The sequence below is a fragment of the Labeo rohita genome, chromosome 8 (assembly GCF_022985175.1).
Source record: "Labeo rohita strain BAU-BD-2019 chromosome 8, IGBB_LRoh.1.0, whole genome shotgun sequence".
NCBI lineage: Eukaryota > Metazoa > Chordata > Actinopteri > Cypriniformes > Cyprinidae > Labeo > Labeo rohita.
In genome coordinates, this window is record NC_066876.1 from 27,428,044 (window position 1) to 27,441,628 (window position 13,585).

The window sequence follows — 13,585 nt, forward strand, 5'->3', positions numbered from 1 at the left end:
TTATGTTTCTAGCTATTTAAATACAGTGCTGCTTGAAAGATTGTGAACCCTTTCAAATTTTCTATATTTCTGCATAAATATGACCCAAACATGATCAGATTTTCCTGAAAGTAGACAAAGAGAACCCAATCAAACAAGTGAGAGTAAAATTTTTTTTTTTTTGTTAATGATTTAAGTTTTCCTTTAGTGAAATTGATGAAAAGCAAGTTTATGATTAAAACAAGAACAATTATCTGCCAACATGCTTTAAAAAAAAAAAAAATCTACTTAAAAGTGATTTTCGTACCCTATTTAGATATATATATATATATATATATATATGCTAACTTTGCATTAAGTCTGTACTTCTAATTATATTTTTCATTAAAAAGTATGCTAAATATATGCTTTTAGTCCTTTGTGTTATTCTGCTATTTAGATTATTTAATTATATTATATTAGTATGCTAAATTAGACAGTCTTAACTGCACTGCAACAGTCAATACAATATTAGTAATGAATTAATTCTAAATTACAAATGTATATTCTTAAAACAGGCTGAGTTGGCCTCAGTTACAGTTAATTGAAATTAAATAAAGAAGTAAAAATCAAGTAAAAAAAAAAAACACAATTTAAAAGCTTACAGTATTAATTACATATTACCCATCCTAAAGTATAGGCTAGGAAAAGTTGCATTATCACCATAAAACTCCGCTGCAGTTTAATTTATTTTAAAGATGACAAATTAAATATATTATTAGATTTAAGTAATTTCTGTCAAATAAATGCTCATTTTGCGCATTTCAATTCATATGAATCGCCAACATGGCCAGTGTTGCATCAAGCTAATAGCATATTAGCTTTTCATACCCATTAACATTTCAATCATATGTACGCCTTATTCTCTTTACGGTCATCGTTTTCTTTACCAATAAAGCCATTTCAGGGAACAACGTGATTAATCATCTCAATCACAACGCAAATTTAAGGCATTTGGATGCTTAATAAAGAGTCTATTTCCTCATTGATGTCACAGTTCTTTCAAAACTTCCAAAATACTTTTAATTAATTAGACGCAGCCTATCTTCAGCTTCATAAATCGCATATGGATTATGACGGCATGAATATATATTTTAACGACTACCACCAGAAAACAATGCTAAGAAAAATACACCATTCAGACAATACCATTTTTATGAATGAATATACCAAATGAATATTAACAGGATTAATAAAACAATATTAACTACTGACAGAGACATGGGCTTACAAAAATTTAGCCTACTCACCAGCTTTATACAAAAACTTCACAGTAGATCCAAAAGCATGATTTGCATAGTGTTTCTTCCAAGAATGAATGGTTTCATGTCCTCTCTGTTAAACGAGTGTGACAGCCAGTTTTTCATATTCCAGTCAGACATTTTCTTTTACAGTAACATCACAATAGTTATTTTTACCATTTCATTTTGTTAATAAAAATAAGATAGCAAAAGACAGCCTTCTGTACTTAACTCATATTAACATCATACATGTCCCGCTATTTATTGTCATGTTATGTTATGTCTGTTTCTTTATTAAAACATCAATAACTTGTAGTGCTACGCGGACATATTTACCTACATTCCGCGATATAAAAATGATTTTAAAGAATCTAAACCAGTTACTTCATATCATGACCACGACATCGTCATTGCACACAGCATTATCTCGACAGTATTAAAACATAATAACAAAACACGGCAACAGATTGTCATCGCGACAAGTATATCGATTTAACAGTAACAGTAGTAACTTAGAAAAATTATAAAAGATGTTTACCTTCTGCCGTTTGCAATGTATGCATTGGCCATTGGTCACGTTAAGTGTCTGTGTTCATATTCGCACGTTTTCCTTCTCAATCGAACTCAAAAAAGAATTCATCTGTCAGATGTGTGATAATCCATGTAAAAGCCATTACTTGTGCACCGAGCGAAGCAGGACTGCAGTCAAACCGAGCGAGCAGCAACGGAACTGATGTGTATCTTCAAATTTGTTCGGTAGAAGGCGCGCACAACTGTCATTGGCCAGATTCCTGGATGACATTCAGTTTAACCAATCACGACCAAAGCAACACGGAGAGACATCAAATAACGTTGCAACTGTAGAAAAATAAACTAGTTTTAAACGAAAGTATGCAAATATATATGTATGCTGATTTTTATTTTTTAGGCTGTTACATTTAATTAATTGGTCCAATGGCGTTTTCACATCTGCTTACAAGCAGGGTTTGGTACATCTGTGCTGTTTACTGTTTGAACTTTAATAAATCCCTTGCCTTAATTTCCTTTATAACCACTTTTATGCCTAAATGCAGCTGTGCAACTGTGGCATTTTCTGTATCTTATCTTTCTGTATACCTTTGTTGTATTGCAGTGTTACACCACCTGTTAGTTTTGGTTTACAGTACATTTGAAGTGGGTCAAAAATGTTGATCAAAGTTGTCCTAAAACAAGAACAGTTTTTGTTTAGGTTGTTTTGGACAGCTTAGATGAAAGGTTTTGATTCACTTCAAATGTTCACTACAATATTCTTCTGTCCACAGTAACACAGACTTAATTGCAGCAAACACTGCCATAATTTCATACAAGTTACATTTGTCTACAGCTTGCATGTTGACTGCAGTGGTAATGCTGTTACAGCGTTCATGGAATGGGAAAATGTAAACTGTAAATGCTGAAATGCTGTCCAACTACTTCAACAATAATTGAGGACTTTGATAATGAATGTCATTCATTTCAACACTGTATTGCTTGCAGCAGAAAGATGGCACAGTTAAGCTGTCACCTCACAGCAAGGTGTTTCCATAATGCAGACATGAACATTTGACAAACTGAGGATTCTAAATTTTCCATATTTTTTATTGTGTTTTCTACACATTGCATGCTTGTATGCATTTCCAGTCCTTTCAGACCCTATTTCTCCATGCTCTGTTCTGGTGAAAAAACTAGCATATGCTGGTAGGCATGTTTTGATGCTGGTTAGGTATGTTTTGGTGTTGGTTTAAGATGGTCCTTTGCTGGTTTATGCTGGTCCTTGACCAAAGCACCAAAACACACCTAACCAGCATTCCAGCTTCAAAACATACCTACCAGCATATACTGTTTTTTTTTCACCAGGGTCATTAGGGATAGGGTTTCTCTCACACAAATAACAAATGCATATTCTGATCAGATAACATATACCAATACTTTACGATGGCTGTATGCCCTGTGTTTGTGAAAGTCAATGTGTGTTTTTTGGAGAGTATGAGCTTGTAAGGATTACGTGTACTTTTCTCTGTTCACAATTTCCTTTGCAACACAATTTGGATCAACTGGTGCGTGGACAGAGGCCTGAAAGTTTCAACCTGGAGAGTAGTGCAGCTTTACTCTTTAACAACAAACTGTGAATTATTTGGTGTGATAAAATAAGTCAGCTGTGTTTGTATTTAGATTTGCAGTGTTTGAATGTAAAAACACCTAAACATTAAAATATATGATGAACTTTGTATTTTACAGAATTTAGGGTAATTTAAAGTGACAGAAAAATGCTGTAAATATATACAGTTATATATATATAAAAAAATTGTACTGTGTTCCTTATGACTAAATGTTAGTATTAGTAAATGCTACAACCCAAAACTAACGAAAGATCAATGTCTAATGATGACCACACCTGACGACTAAATGTCAGTATTTGACATCAATATGACGTTGGCTTGAGACGTTGGCTCGACATTGGAAGTTGGTTAATTAATACCACAACCTAAAACTAACAAAAGGTCAATGTCTAATGATGTCAGAATTTGACGTTGGGTGGACGTTACAATTATGACGTCTAGGAGACGTTGGGTTTTTATTGCCATACCTGACAACTAAATGTCAGTATTTGACATCAATATGACGTTGGCTTGAGACGTTGGCTCGACGTTGGATTTTGGTTAGTTAATGCCACAACCTGAAACTAATGAAAAGATCAACGTCTAATGATGTCAGAATTTGGACGTTGGGTGGACGTTACAATTATGACGTCTAGGAGATGTTGGGTTTTGGTTGCCATACCTGACGACTAAATGTCAGTATTTGACATCAATATGACGTTGGCTTGAGACGTTGGCTCGACGTTGGATTTTGGTTAGTTAATGCCACAACGTAAAACTAACAAAAGATCAACGTCTAATGATGTCAGAATTTGACGTTGGCTGGACGTTACAATTATGACGTCTAGGAGATGTTGGGTTTTGGTTGCCATACCTGACGACTAAATGTCAGTATTTGACATCAATATGACGTTGGCTTGAGACGTTGGCTCGACGTTGGATTTTGGTTAGTTAATGCCACAACCTGAAACTAATAAAAGATCAACGTCTAATGATGTCAGAATTTGACGTTGGGTGGACGTTACAATTATGACGTCTAGGAGATGTTGGGTTTTGGTTGCCATACCTGACGACTAAATGTCAGTATTTGACATCAATATGACGTTGGCTTGAGACGTTGGCTCGACGTTGGATTTTGGTTAGTTAATGCCACAACCTAAAACTAACAAAAGATCAACGTCTAATGATGTCAGAATTTGACGTTGGGTGGACGTTACAATTATGACGTCTAGGAGATGTTGGGTTTTGGTTGCCATACCTGACGACTAAATGTCAGTATTTGACATCAATATGACGTTGGCTTGAGACGTTGGCTCGACGTTGGATTTTGGTTAGTTAATGCCACAACCTAAAACTAACAAAGATCAACGTCTAATGATGTCAGAATTTGACGTTGGCTGGACGTTACAATTATGACGTCTAGGAGATGTTGGGTTTTTGTTGCCATACCTGACGACTAAATGTCAGTATTTGACATCAATATGACGTTGGCTTGAGACGTTGGCTCGACGTTGGATTTTGGTTTTGGTTAGTTAATGCCACAACCTAAAACTAATGAAAGATCAACGTCTAATGATGTCAGAATTGGACGTTGGGTGGACGTTACAATTATGACGTCTAGGAGATGTTGGGTTTTGGTTGCCATACCTGACGACTAAATGTCAGTATTTGACATCAATATGACGTTGGCTTGAGACGTTGGCTCGACGTTGGATTTTGGTTAGTTAATGCCACAACCTAAAACTAATGAAAGATCAACGTCTAATGATGTCAGAATTTGACGTTGGGTGGACGTTACAATTATGGTCTAGGAGACGTTACAATTTGACATCTAGACGAGTTGGCTCGGGTGCCACAACCTGGGTTTTGATGTTGCCATACCTAGGAGATGTTGGGTTTTGGTTGCCATACCTAAAAATGTCAGTATTTGACATCAATATGACGTTGGCTTGAGACGTTGGCTCGACGTTGGATTTTGGTTAGTTAATGCCACAACCTAAAACTAACAAAAGATCAACGTCTAATGATGTCAGAATTTGACGTTGGCTGGACGTTACAATTATGACGTCTAGGAGATGTTGGGTTTTGGTTGCCATACCTGACGACTAAATGTCAGTATTTGACATCAATATGACGTTGGCTTGAGACGTTGGCTCGACGTTGGATTTTGGTTAGTTAATGCCACAACCTAAAACTAACAAAAGATCAACGTCTAATGATGTCAGAATTTGACGTTGGGTGGACGTTACAATTATGACGTCTAGGAGATGTTGGGTTTTGGTTGCCATACCTGACGACTAAATGTCAGTATTTGACATCAATATGACGTTGGCTTGAGACGTTGGCTCGACGTTGGATTTTGGTTAGTTAATGCCACAACCTGAAACTAATGAAAGATCAACGTCTAATGATGTCAGAATTTGACGTTGGGTGGACGTTACAATTATGACGTCTAGGAGACGTTGGGTTTTGGTTGCCATACCTGACGACTAAATGTCAGTATTTGACATCAATATGACGTTGGCTTGAGACGTTGGCTCGACGTTGGATTTTGGTTAGTTAATGCCACAACCTAAAACTAATGAAAGTTCAACGTCTAATGATGTCAGAATTTGACGTTGGGTGGACGTTACAATTATGACGTCTAGGAGATGTTGGGTTTTGGTTGCCATACCTGACGACTAAATGTCAGTATTTGACATCAATATGACGTTGGCTTGAGACGTTGGCTCGACGTTGGATTTTGGTTAGTTAATGCCACAACCTAAAACTAACAAAAGATCAACGTCTAATGATGTCAGAATTTGACGTTGGGTGGACGTTACAATTATGACGTCTAGGAGACGTTGGGTTTTGTTGCCATACCTGACGACTAAATGTCAGTATTTGACATCAATATGACGTTGGCTTGAGACGTTGGCTCGACGTTGGATTTTGGTTAGTTAATGCCACAACCTAAAACTAATGAAAGTTCAACGTCTAATGATGTCAGAATTGGACGTTGGGTGGACGTTACAATTATGACGTCTAGGAGACGTTGGGTTTTGGTTGCCATACCTGACGACTAAATGTCAGTATTTGACATCAATATGACGTTGGCTTGAGACGTTGGCTCGACGTTGGATTTTGGTTAGTTAATGCCACAACCTGAAACTAATGAAAGATCAACGTCTAATGATGTCAGAATTGGACGTTGGGTGGACGTTACAATTATGACGTCTAGGAGACGTTGGGTTTTGGTTGCCATACCTGACGACTAAATGTCAGTATTTGACATCAATATGACGTTGGCTCGACGTTGGATTTTGGTCACTTTGCAACACAACCTAAAAACAACAAAATATCAACGTCAGCTGATATCGCTGCAAACATGTTATAAATAGAAACTCTGCCTATATCTAACATTTTTGTTTTACAGGAGTTGTTCTTGACGTCAATCTAACGTTGTCATTAGACGTTGGCTCGAATTTTGGTCACCCGACGTCGCAACCTAAATCTAACCAAATACCAACGTCTTATGACGTTGTGTGCCTGCTGGGTTGCATTTTTTTTGGTCACCCGACGTCGCAACCTAAATCTAACCAAATACCAACGTCTTAAATTATAACGGGTTAAATTTCTCCGTTACTAAAAAAAGAATCAAATTACAGTAAGGCGCTACAAAGTAATGCGTTACTGCCCAACCCTGGTTACCAGGTACCTGTATTTTTATCTGTGATGACTGGATATGTATAAAACACTGAGGCAGACTGTAATCATGGGGATTTCTGTTAGGATGTATTGCAGATTCTTTTTTTCCCCTCACTGTAAAATGTGTATTGGCAAATTAGCTGTAACTTACTGGCAACACTTGTCTAGTACAGGAGCAGTGAACGTCGGTCCAGGAGAGCCGCAGCCCTGCAAAGTTTTGCTTCACCCCTAATAAAACACACCTGAACAAGCTCAAGGTCTAAAGCGTTACTAGGAAGCTACAGGCAGGTGAGTTTTTATTAGGCATGAAGCTGAATTTTGCAGGACTGCGGCTCCAGAACGATCGCCGCTCCTAATCTACAGTAGTTGCTGCATTTCTTACGACAATAAAATTGCTGTAAAACAGTACAGTTTTATTTTTTTGTTTCGTTTTTGTTATATATTCAATAACACAAGTTATTGCTTTGAGCCAACAGCTTTATTCATGACTCTTCTATTATATTTTATAGCTGAACTTTAACCCCAGAAGAACTAACACACATATAAAATAATCTAAAAATAAAAATTTGTATCGGAAAGCTAAACTTTTAAAGGGGTCACAGATTATGATTTTCACTTTTTAAATTTTAGTGTGTAATGTGGCTGTTTGAGCATAAACAACATATGCAAAGTTACGACGCTCAAAGTTCAATGCAAAGGGATAAACTGTTTTACAGAATTAGCTTTTTAAGGCCTACAACAAATGGCAGGTAGAGACTACAACTGGCTACTTTCTGGGTTAGTGAAATTTACACAAACCCTACCTCCAGGAACATGCAACTACAGATTACTGTAAGAGGCATGACATTTCCGGACAACGTGCACTAGGAGGTTAACGAATCACAACACACTGGGCCAGCTAACCAATCTGAGCCCATTGCAAATTTCTAAGGGAGGAACCAGGAAGTCAACAGGCCATTTTTAGGAGAACAGAAAAGCACTGTAGATAAAGTGTAAACTATGTGAAAAATAATGCAATTTTTTTAAACGAAGCATGAACACGTCACAGTGCACCCCATAAACACAATCAAGCCTTTGAAAAAGCCAGTAGACCACCCCTTTATTACAGTAAAGCCACATCTGTCAGCTACTCACCCACACTGCTATAACATGTGCACATAAGATACTTGAATAGACAAAGTCAAATGTTGCAACTAACCCCTCATGACCTGACCTGTATTGGATTTAGTACCACATATTAAAGTGCCACAAATCAGAATTGAAAACATCTGATTCCATGTGGTTGGTGCAGCCAAATCACTCTGTAGCTAACCATATACACAAATATCCAGCTATGTTTTTATTATAATATTTTGCATTTATGTGACTATTAGGGTGGAAAAAAAATTAGACATCCTGTCATTTCCAAAAACAAACAAACAAACAAAAATTCAACTATTTGGAACTGGCACACCGTTCCCCCTTGAAATTCACAGACTGCATCCCCCCATTTCCAGCCAGGCATTTTATTCATTCCACCTTTTTCCTACACCCCCTTAAAGCTTTCTGCAAATGATGAGAGTTCCATTAAAGTTCCATTAAACTGTACACAATTCAGTAATAAGCATTAAAATACTGTGTTATGTTTTGAGGTCTCTAAACAGAACATGAAGGAAAATGTACAGCTCATTCAGTCAAACTGAATAATAAGGATTATTTGAAATGCAATTTTGACTTTTTGAGTGGAACTTCCTCAAACTGGAAGTACCTCCCATTATATAAAACCCGGTATTCTCATTAGTAAAAAAGTAGATTTCTTGCATGCCAGTAATGATCCCTTTGTAAATATTAAAATAATGGCAGCACTCATTTAGCAGGCTGCTTATAATGAATGAATAGACTTTTATAAAAACAAGTCAACAAGTTTAACTAAATCAAATCATAAATTCCCCAGTTTAAGTTATTTTTTTTTCCCAATGAGAACTATTCTGGGCACAGTTCAGCCCAGAACAGTCATCAAAAGCAGAAAGTAGGTTTAATGTTTCATAAATTCTTGGAAGACATTTCAAAAGATATATAACTGTAACGATCCTGACCTCTGTGGTTCCCCCTGATCGTCACCAGAGGTCACCATCGCTGGAATTCATCGCTTTCTCATTGTTTGAACCTTGCTGCCTGCCTTAGGACCTTCTGCTTTGTCTACGGATTATTGTGTGTTCTGTCTGCGGCCTGCCCTGACCATTCGCCTGTCCTCCGACTCTGAGTACTGTCTATCCTTTGATATTTCTGTCATACTGTGTACCGACCTTGCCTGCCTGACCCTGCCTTTAATAAACGCTGCAAATGGATCCCGACTCAGTTGACCCTTCATTACAATAACAAATCATAAGCACTTCAAAAAGACTTTTATGTGTGTGTTTGAGGTTCTATTAAAGCTTGGTTTCCTTGATTTCCTGAGTTATTGTAATTGCTTGTAAAGGGTTTGGCTAACCTGGAGAAATTGTTACTGTTATAGTCTCCTGAGCAAGTTTGTAATTAACTCATACAGTGCCTACATAAAATCATCATACCCTGTGAAAACCTTTACCTTTTGTCACATTACATCCTGGAAGAATATGGATAAATTAAGTCTATCTTTTTTGAGCTGCATGTACACATTATAACCCTCATCATTAAAGTAAAAATATCATTTAAAAAAATTCTGGAAGATTATTAAAAATTAATCATTGAAATGCCTGGTTTGGTAAAGTTTGGTAAACAGCCTCTTAGAGTATACCATTATAAACTTGCTCAGGTGCAAGCAATCAATCGATCGTGGTTAGTGCGTAGACATATAGCGCAACTGTGCTAACGGCGACCCGAGTTTGAATCCTCGAGGTCCTTTGCCGATCCCGCTCCCCTCTCTCTCCTCCCAGTTCTTTCCTGTTATCTCTCTACTGTCCTATCGCAATGAAAAAGTCCCAAAAATAAGTAAAAAAGACAGTTGAATACATTTTTGTTGACGCCAGTAGCCTTGTGGTTAGTGTGTCGACATATAGCGCCATTGCACTGTGGGCAACTTGTGTTCGAATCCTGGCTCGAGGACCTTTCCTGATCTCACCCCACTTCTCTCTCTCCCACTTCGCTTATTGTCCATCTACACTGTCCTATCCAAATAAATGCATGAAACGCCAAAAAATAAATCTTTAAAAAAAAAAAAAGAAAAAAGCAACAACAATGAAGTGGTTTAAGGATAAGAAGGTAAATGTTGAATTGGTTGCAAAGTGCATCATATTTTAAATGAAAATTGAAATAAGTGCAACTAATCCATTAAGTTAAGAAAACATTTATAATGTGGTATTGTCAGATTCTCTGTGCTTTCTTGTTGTACCTTTCCCAGGATAGAGATAAATTGCAGGTATCGCTCCTCAAAAACGTCCTGCTGTTGCTTTTTGAACATGTTTGGTCTTCTCCAGAGGCTGTCGCTCTTGGGAAGTGTGCCAGTCGCATGAAGAATCTCATAATCTACAGAATGAAGGTGAGAACTGAAATCATGGCTGATCATACAGTTCACATATGTTTTATGACAAACCTAACCAAGATGTATTAATCATTTTTTAAATATAAACAGAAACACATGTTATTAACTCACTTTATTGTATTACATAATAACACAAAAAAACATTTATTTAATAAATAAAGTAAATTAATTACATATTTAATGTTTAAATATATTACTTAAATGTCAAACATTAATGAAAACACTTACTTATACATTAAAGTTTTACATTTTATTTAATACCTGTATTAATTATTATTTAAGTATTTAATATTTATTATACAAGAGATGTATGTAATATAACAAACTTGCATTTAAAACATGTATTTAATAACATAAATTAATTTCGTATGTTTAACATTATAAAAAACTGATGAATAAGAGTGTCATAGAAAAAATATGTAACATTCCTCAAGGGGGCGCTAACTGGCCTTAAAAGCCAAGCCACATTCTTTTTTCTTTCAAGAATAGGACCCAAACCAAGCAGACTGAAAGCAACAGTATCACTGTATGAAGGGAGCTGGTGTACATCTGTGTGTTACCTGAAGTGATGAGGCTGTTAAGCTGGTGGATGATGCTCTGGCAGGACAGTCTGAGCTCAGGCTGGTACCGCATGCACTGAGCGATCAGTTCGGCCATCTCAGCCCACTCCAGTGCAGGCAGGTTTGAGAAATGCTCATAAAACTGCTGCTTCTGCATTCAAAAAAGGACAGTTTACTACCACAGTACGATGGAGAAAATTCAGTTAATTTATAATTGTATATTAATTGTGTAATCATGTGAGGTGTCTGTACTTTTGTGAGATCCAGACCCTGCAACGGAGATTCTCCATTATTGAAAATGCCCCAAAACTCCACTTGTCACACTCCTGTTCAACATGTGGGATTCTGTTCAGCACCACTGGATTCACAAAAATGTGCATTTGATTGTATTACACATAATTATTTTATAGTGCATTATAATCCCTAATGAGAAGTAAATAAAGAATCTATTATTACTCTGTCAAGTGCTCTTTTAAAAACACAAATTAATATTTTTTTTTTAGATAAAAAGCACTACGATTTCCAAAAAAAAAAAAAAAAAAAAAAAAAAAAAAATCATGTGAGACTGAAGACTAGAATGAGGATAATAAAAATTCACAATATCTTTTATCTAATTTTATTGGCCTGTTATGTGTTTTATATTGTTCAGAAGTGGCTAGGTTTGGGGAAGGGGTGGGGTTTCGTGTTCCAATAAAAGTGTAAATTTGATAATATGACTTCTACTTTTACAAATGCATGCAACCCATTAAATTAAGGCAAACAACTGAAAACAATGTAGTACCCTGCACTTCGAAAAGTGACGTTAAAGGGCTACCCTGTGTTTTAAAAAAATTATGCTAAAGAGGTACCTTGAGTATTGAAAAGCAACGCCAAGGGCTCCTGACCAAGTATCAATATGTGACGAGTTGGGAGACAGGGAAGAAGAAAGCAGGGCAAGATCAGGGCGAGTTCTGCAATCCTACTGTATGTGATCAGTATGTACATTAAGCACTGCTGTTTAGTTGGCCTGTCTGGGGCCAAATTTATTTATTTATTTATTTTTTCAATTTTGTTAAATTTGTATTTTCTAAATTCTATAAAACAGTTTATTTTATTTGGGTGAATTTGTCTGTCTTTTTTGTCAGATTTTCCAGTTGTCATAATTAGGGACCAAGCACAAATGGTGCAAGGACCCTATTGGAATTGCTCAGTTTCTTCTTCTTCTTCCAAAATGAATCACATTTTTGAGGACCTAAACATGCTTGAAAACTCATGAAACTTTGCACACACACCAAAAGTGGTGAAAATTTACATCTGATCTATCTGCTTACAAAAAGTCCCCCGGTACAAATCCTAAACCCAACAGGAAGTCTGTTATTTTGAATTTTCTGGGCAAGTTTTGCGCTGTTTTTTCCATTTCGGGTGTTGTATTTAAACAAACTCCTCCTAGAGATTTAAACAGATCAACACCAAATTTGGTCAGTGTAATCTAAAGCCCATTGTGATGTTTCGATGTTTCGCCATGAAAGAAGAAGTTGTTATAATTCAGGCATACAATGTCCAAATCCACATGTTTGATAAGAGTCCTGTCCTGAACACATGCCACACTATAGTCATAGCACCACCTGCACCAACAGGAAGTGACATGTTTTACACTGTAACAAACTCCTCCTAGACATTTAACGATATCAGCATTATATTTGGTCTAATATAAAGGCCTTTGCAATGTTAAACTTCACTTGTTCGATAAGAGTCCTGGCCTAAACATGTCGAAATGCCAATATTCTGTTATAATCATAGTGCCACCTGTTGGCAACAGGAAATTACTTGTATTGCACTAACTTAAACATGCAATGTCCAATCTGCATCAAACGTCACATGATTGGTAAGAGTCCTGGCCCGAAGACATCTACATGCCAATATTCAGTTATAGTCATAGTGCCACCAGTTGGCGCAGGACGTTTGGCACATATAAATGACTTCGACATATTCCTCCTATATTTACCACTTTAAATGCATATTGGCAACTGTTCACTGTTTTTCTTAAGCCTCTGGGTGGCTTTCAAGTCAAACTAAAAGGTTTCCGTCTTACTTTTACGGGAGGGGGTCCACTGCTCCTGTCATATTGGACTGCTTTACATCCTCATTCATCAGAGTTCACTTTACAGAGTTTAACATGTCACTGGGTCAACAGCATTGTTGTTAAAAAAGTAATTTTTTTTTTTTTAATCTGTTAAATGTACAGCTGCTGTTGCAATAATTTTACCGTAAAAACACAGTAGCAACATTTAAGGTTTTACAGATTTAACTTAAATTTACATTTAAAAAACATATTTCATTAAATGATATAATGTTAATATACCAACATATTGAATATGGTGAAAGGTCACATAATGAACAAAAGCTCATCACAAGCAGCTTTTCCATAAGCTCAGAAAGAAAATACTAATATATATATATATATATATATATATATATATA

General features: G+C 36.3%; 1 protein-coding gene across 1 annotated transcript in view; it reads left to right on the forward strand.

The window, feature by feature from the left end:
- Positions 1-10,429, forward strand: part of LOC127169273 (uncharacterized) — a 16,686-nt gene extending 6,257 nt beyond the window's left edge. The window contains exon 3 of the mRNA XM_051116514.1: positions 10,425-10,429. Coding sequence (XP_050972471.1) covers positions 10,425-10,429 — 5 coding nt within the window. The remainder of the gene's footprint in view (positions 1-10,424) is intronic.
- Positions 10,430-13,585: the final 3,156 nt, after the last annotated feature.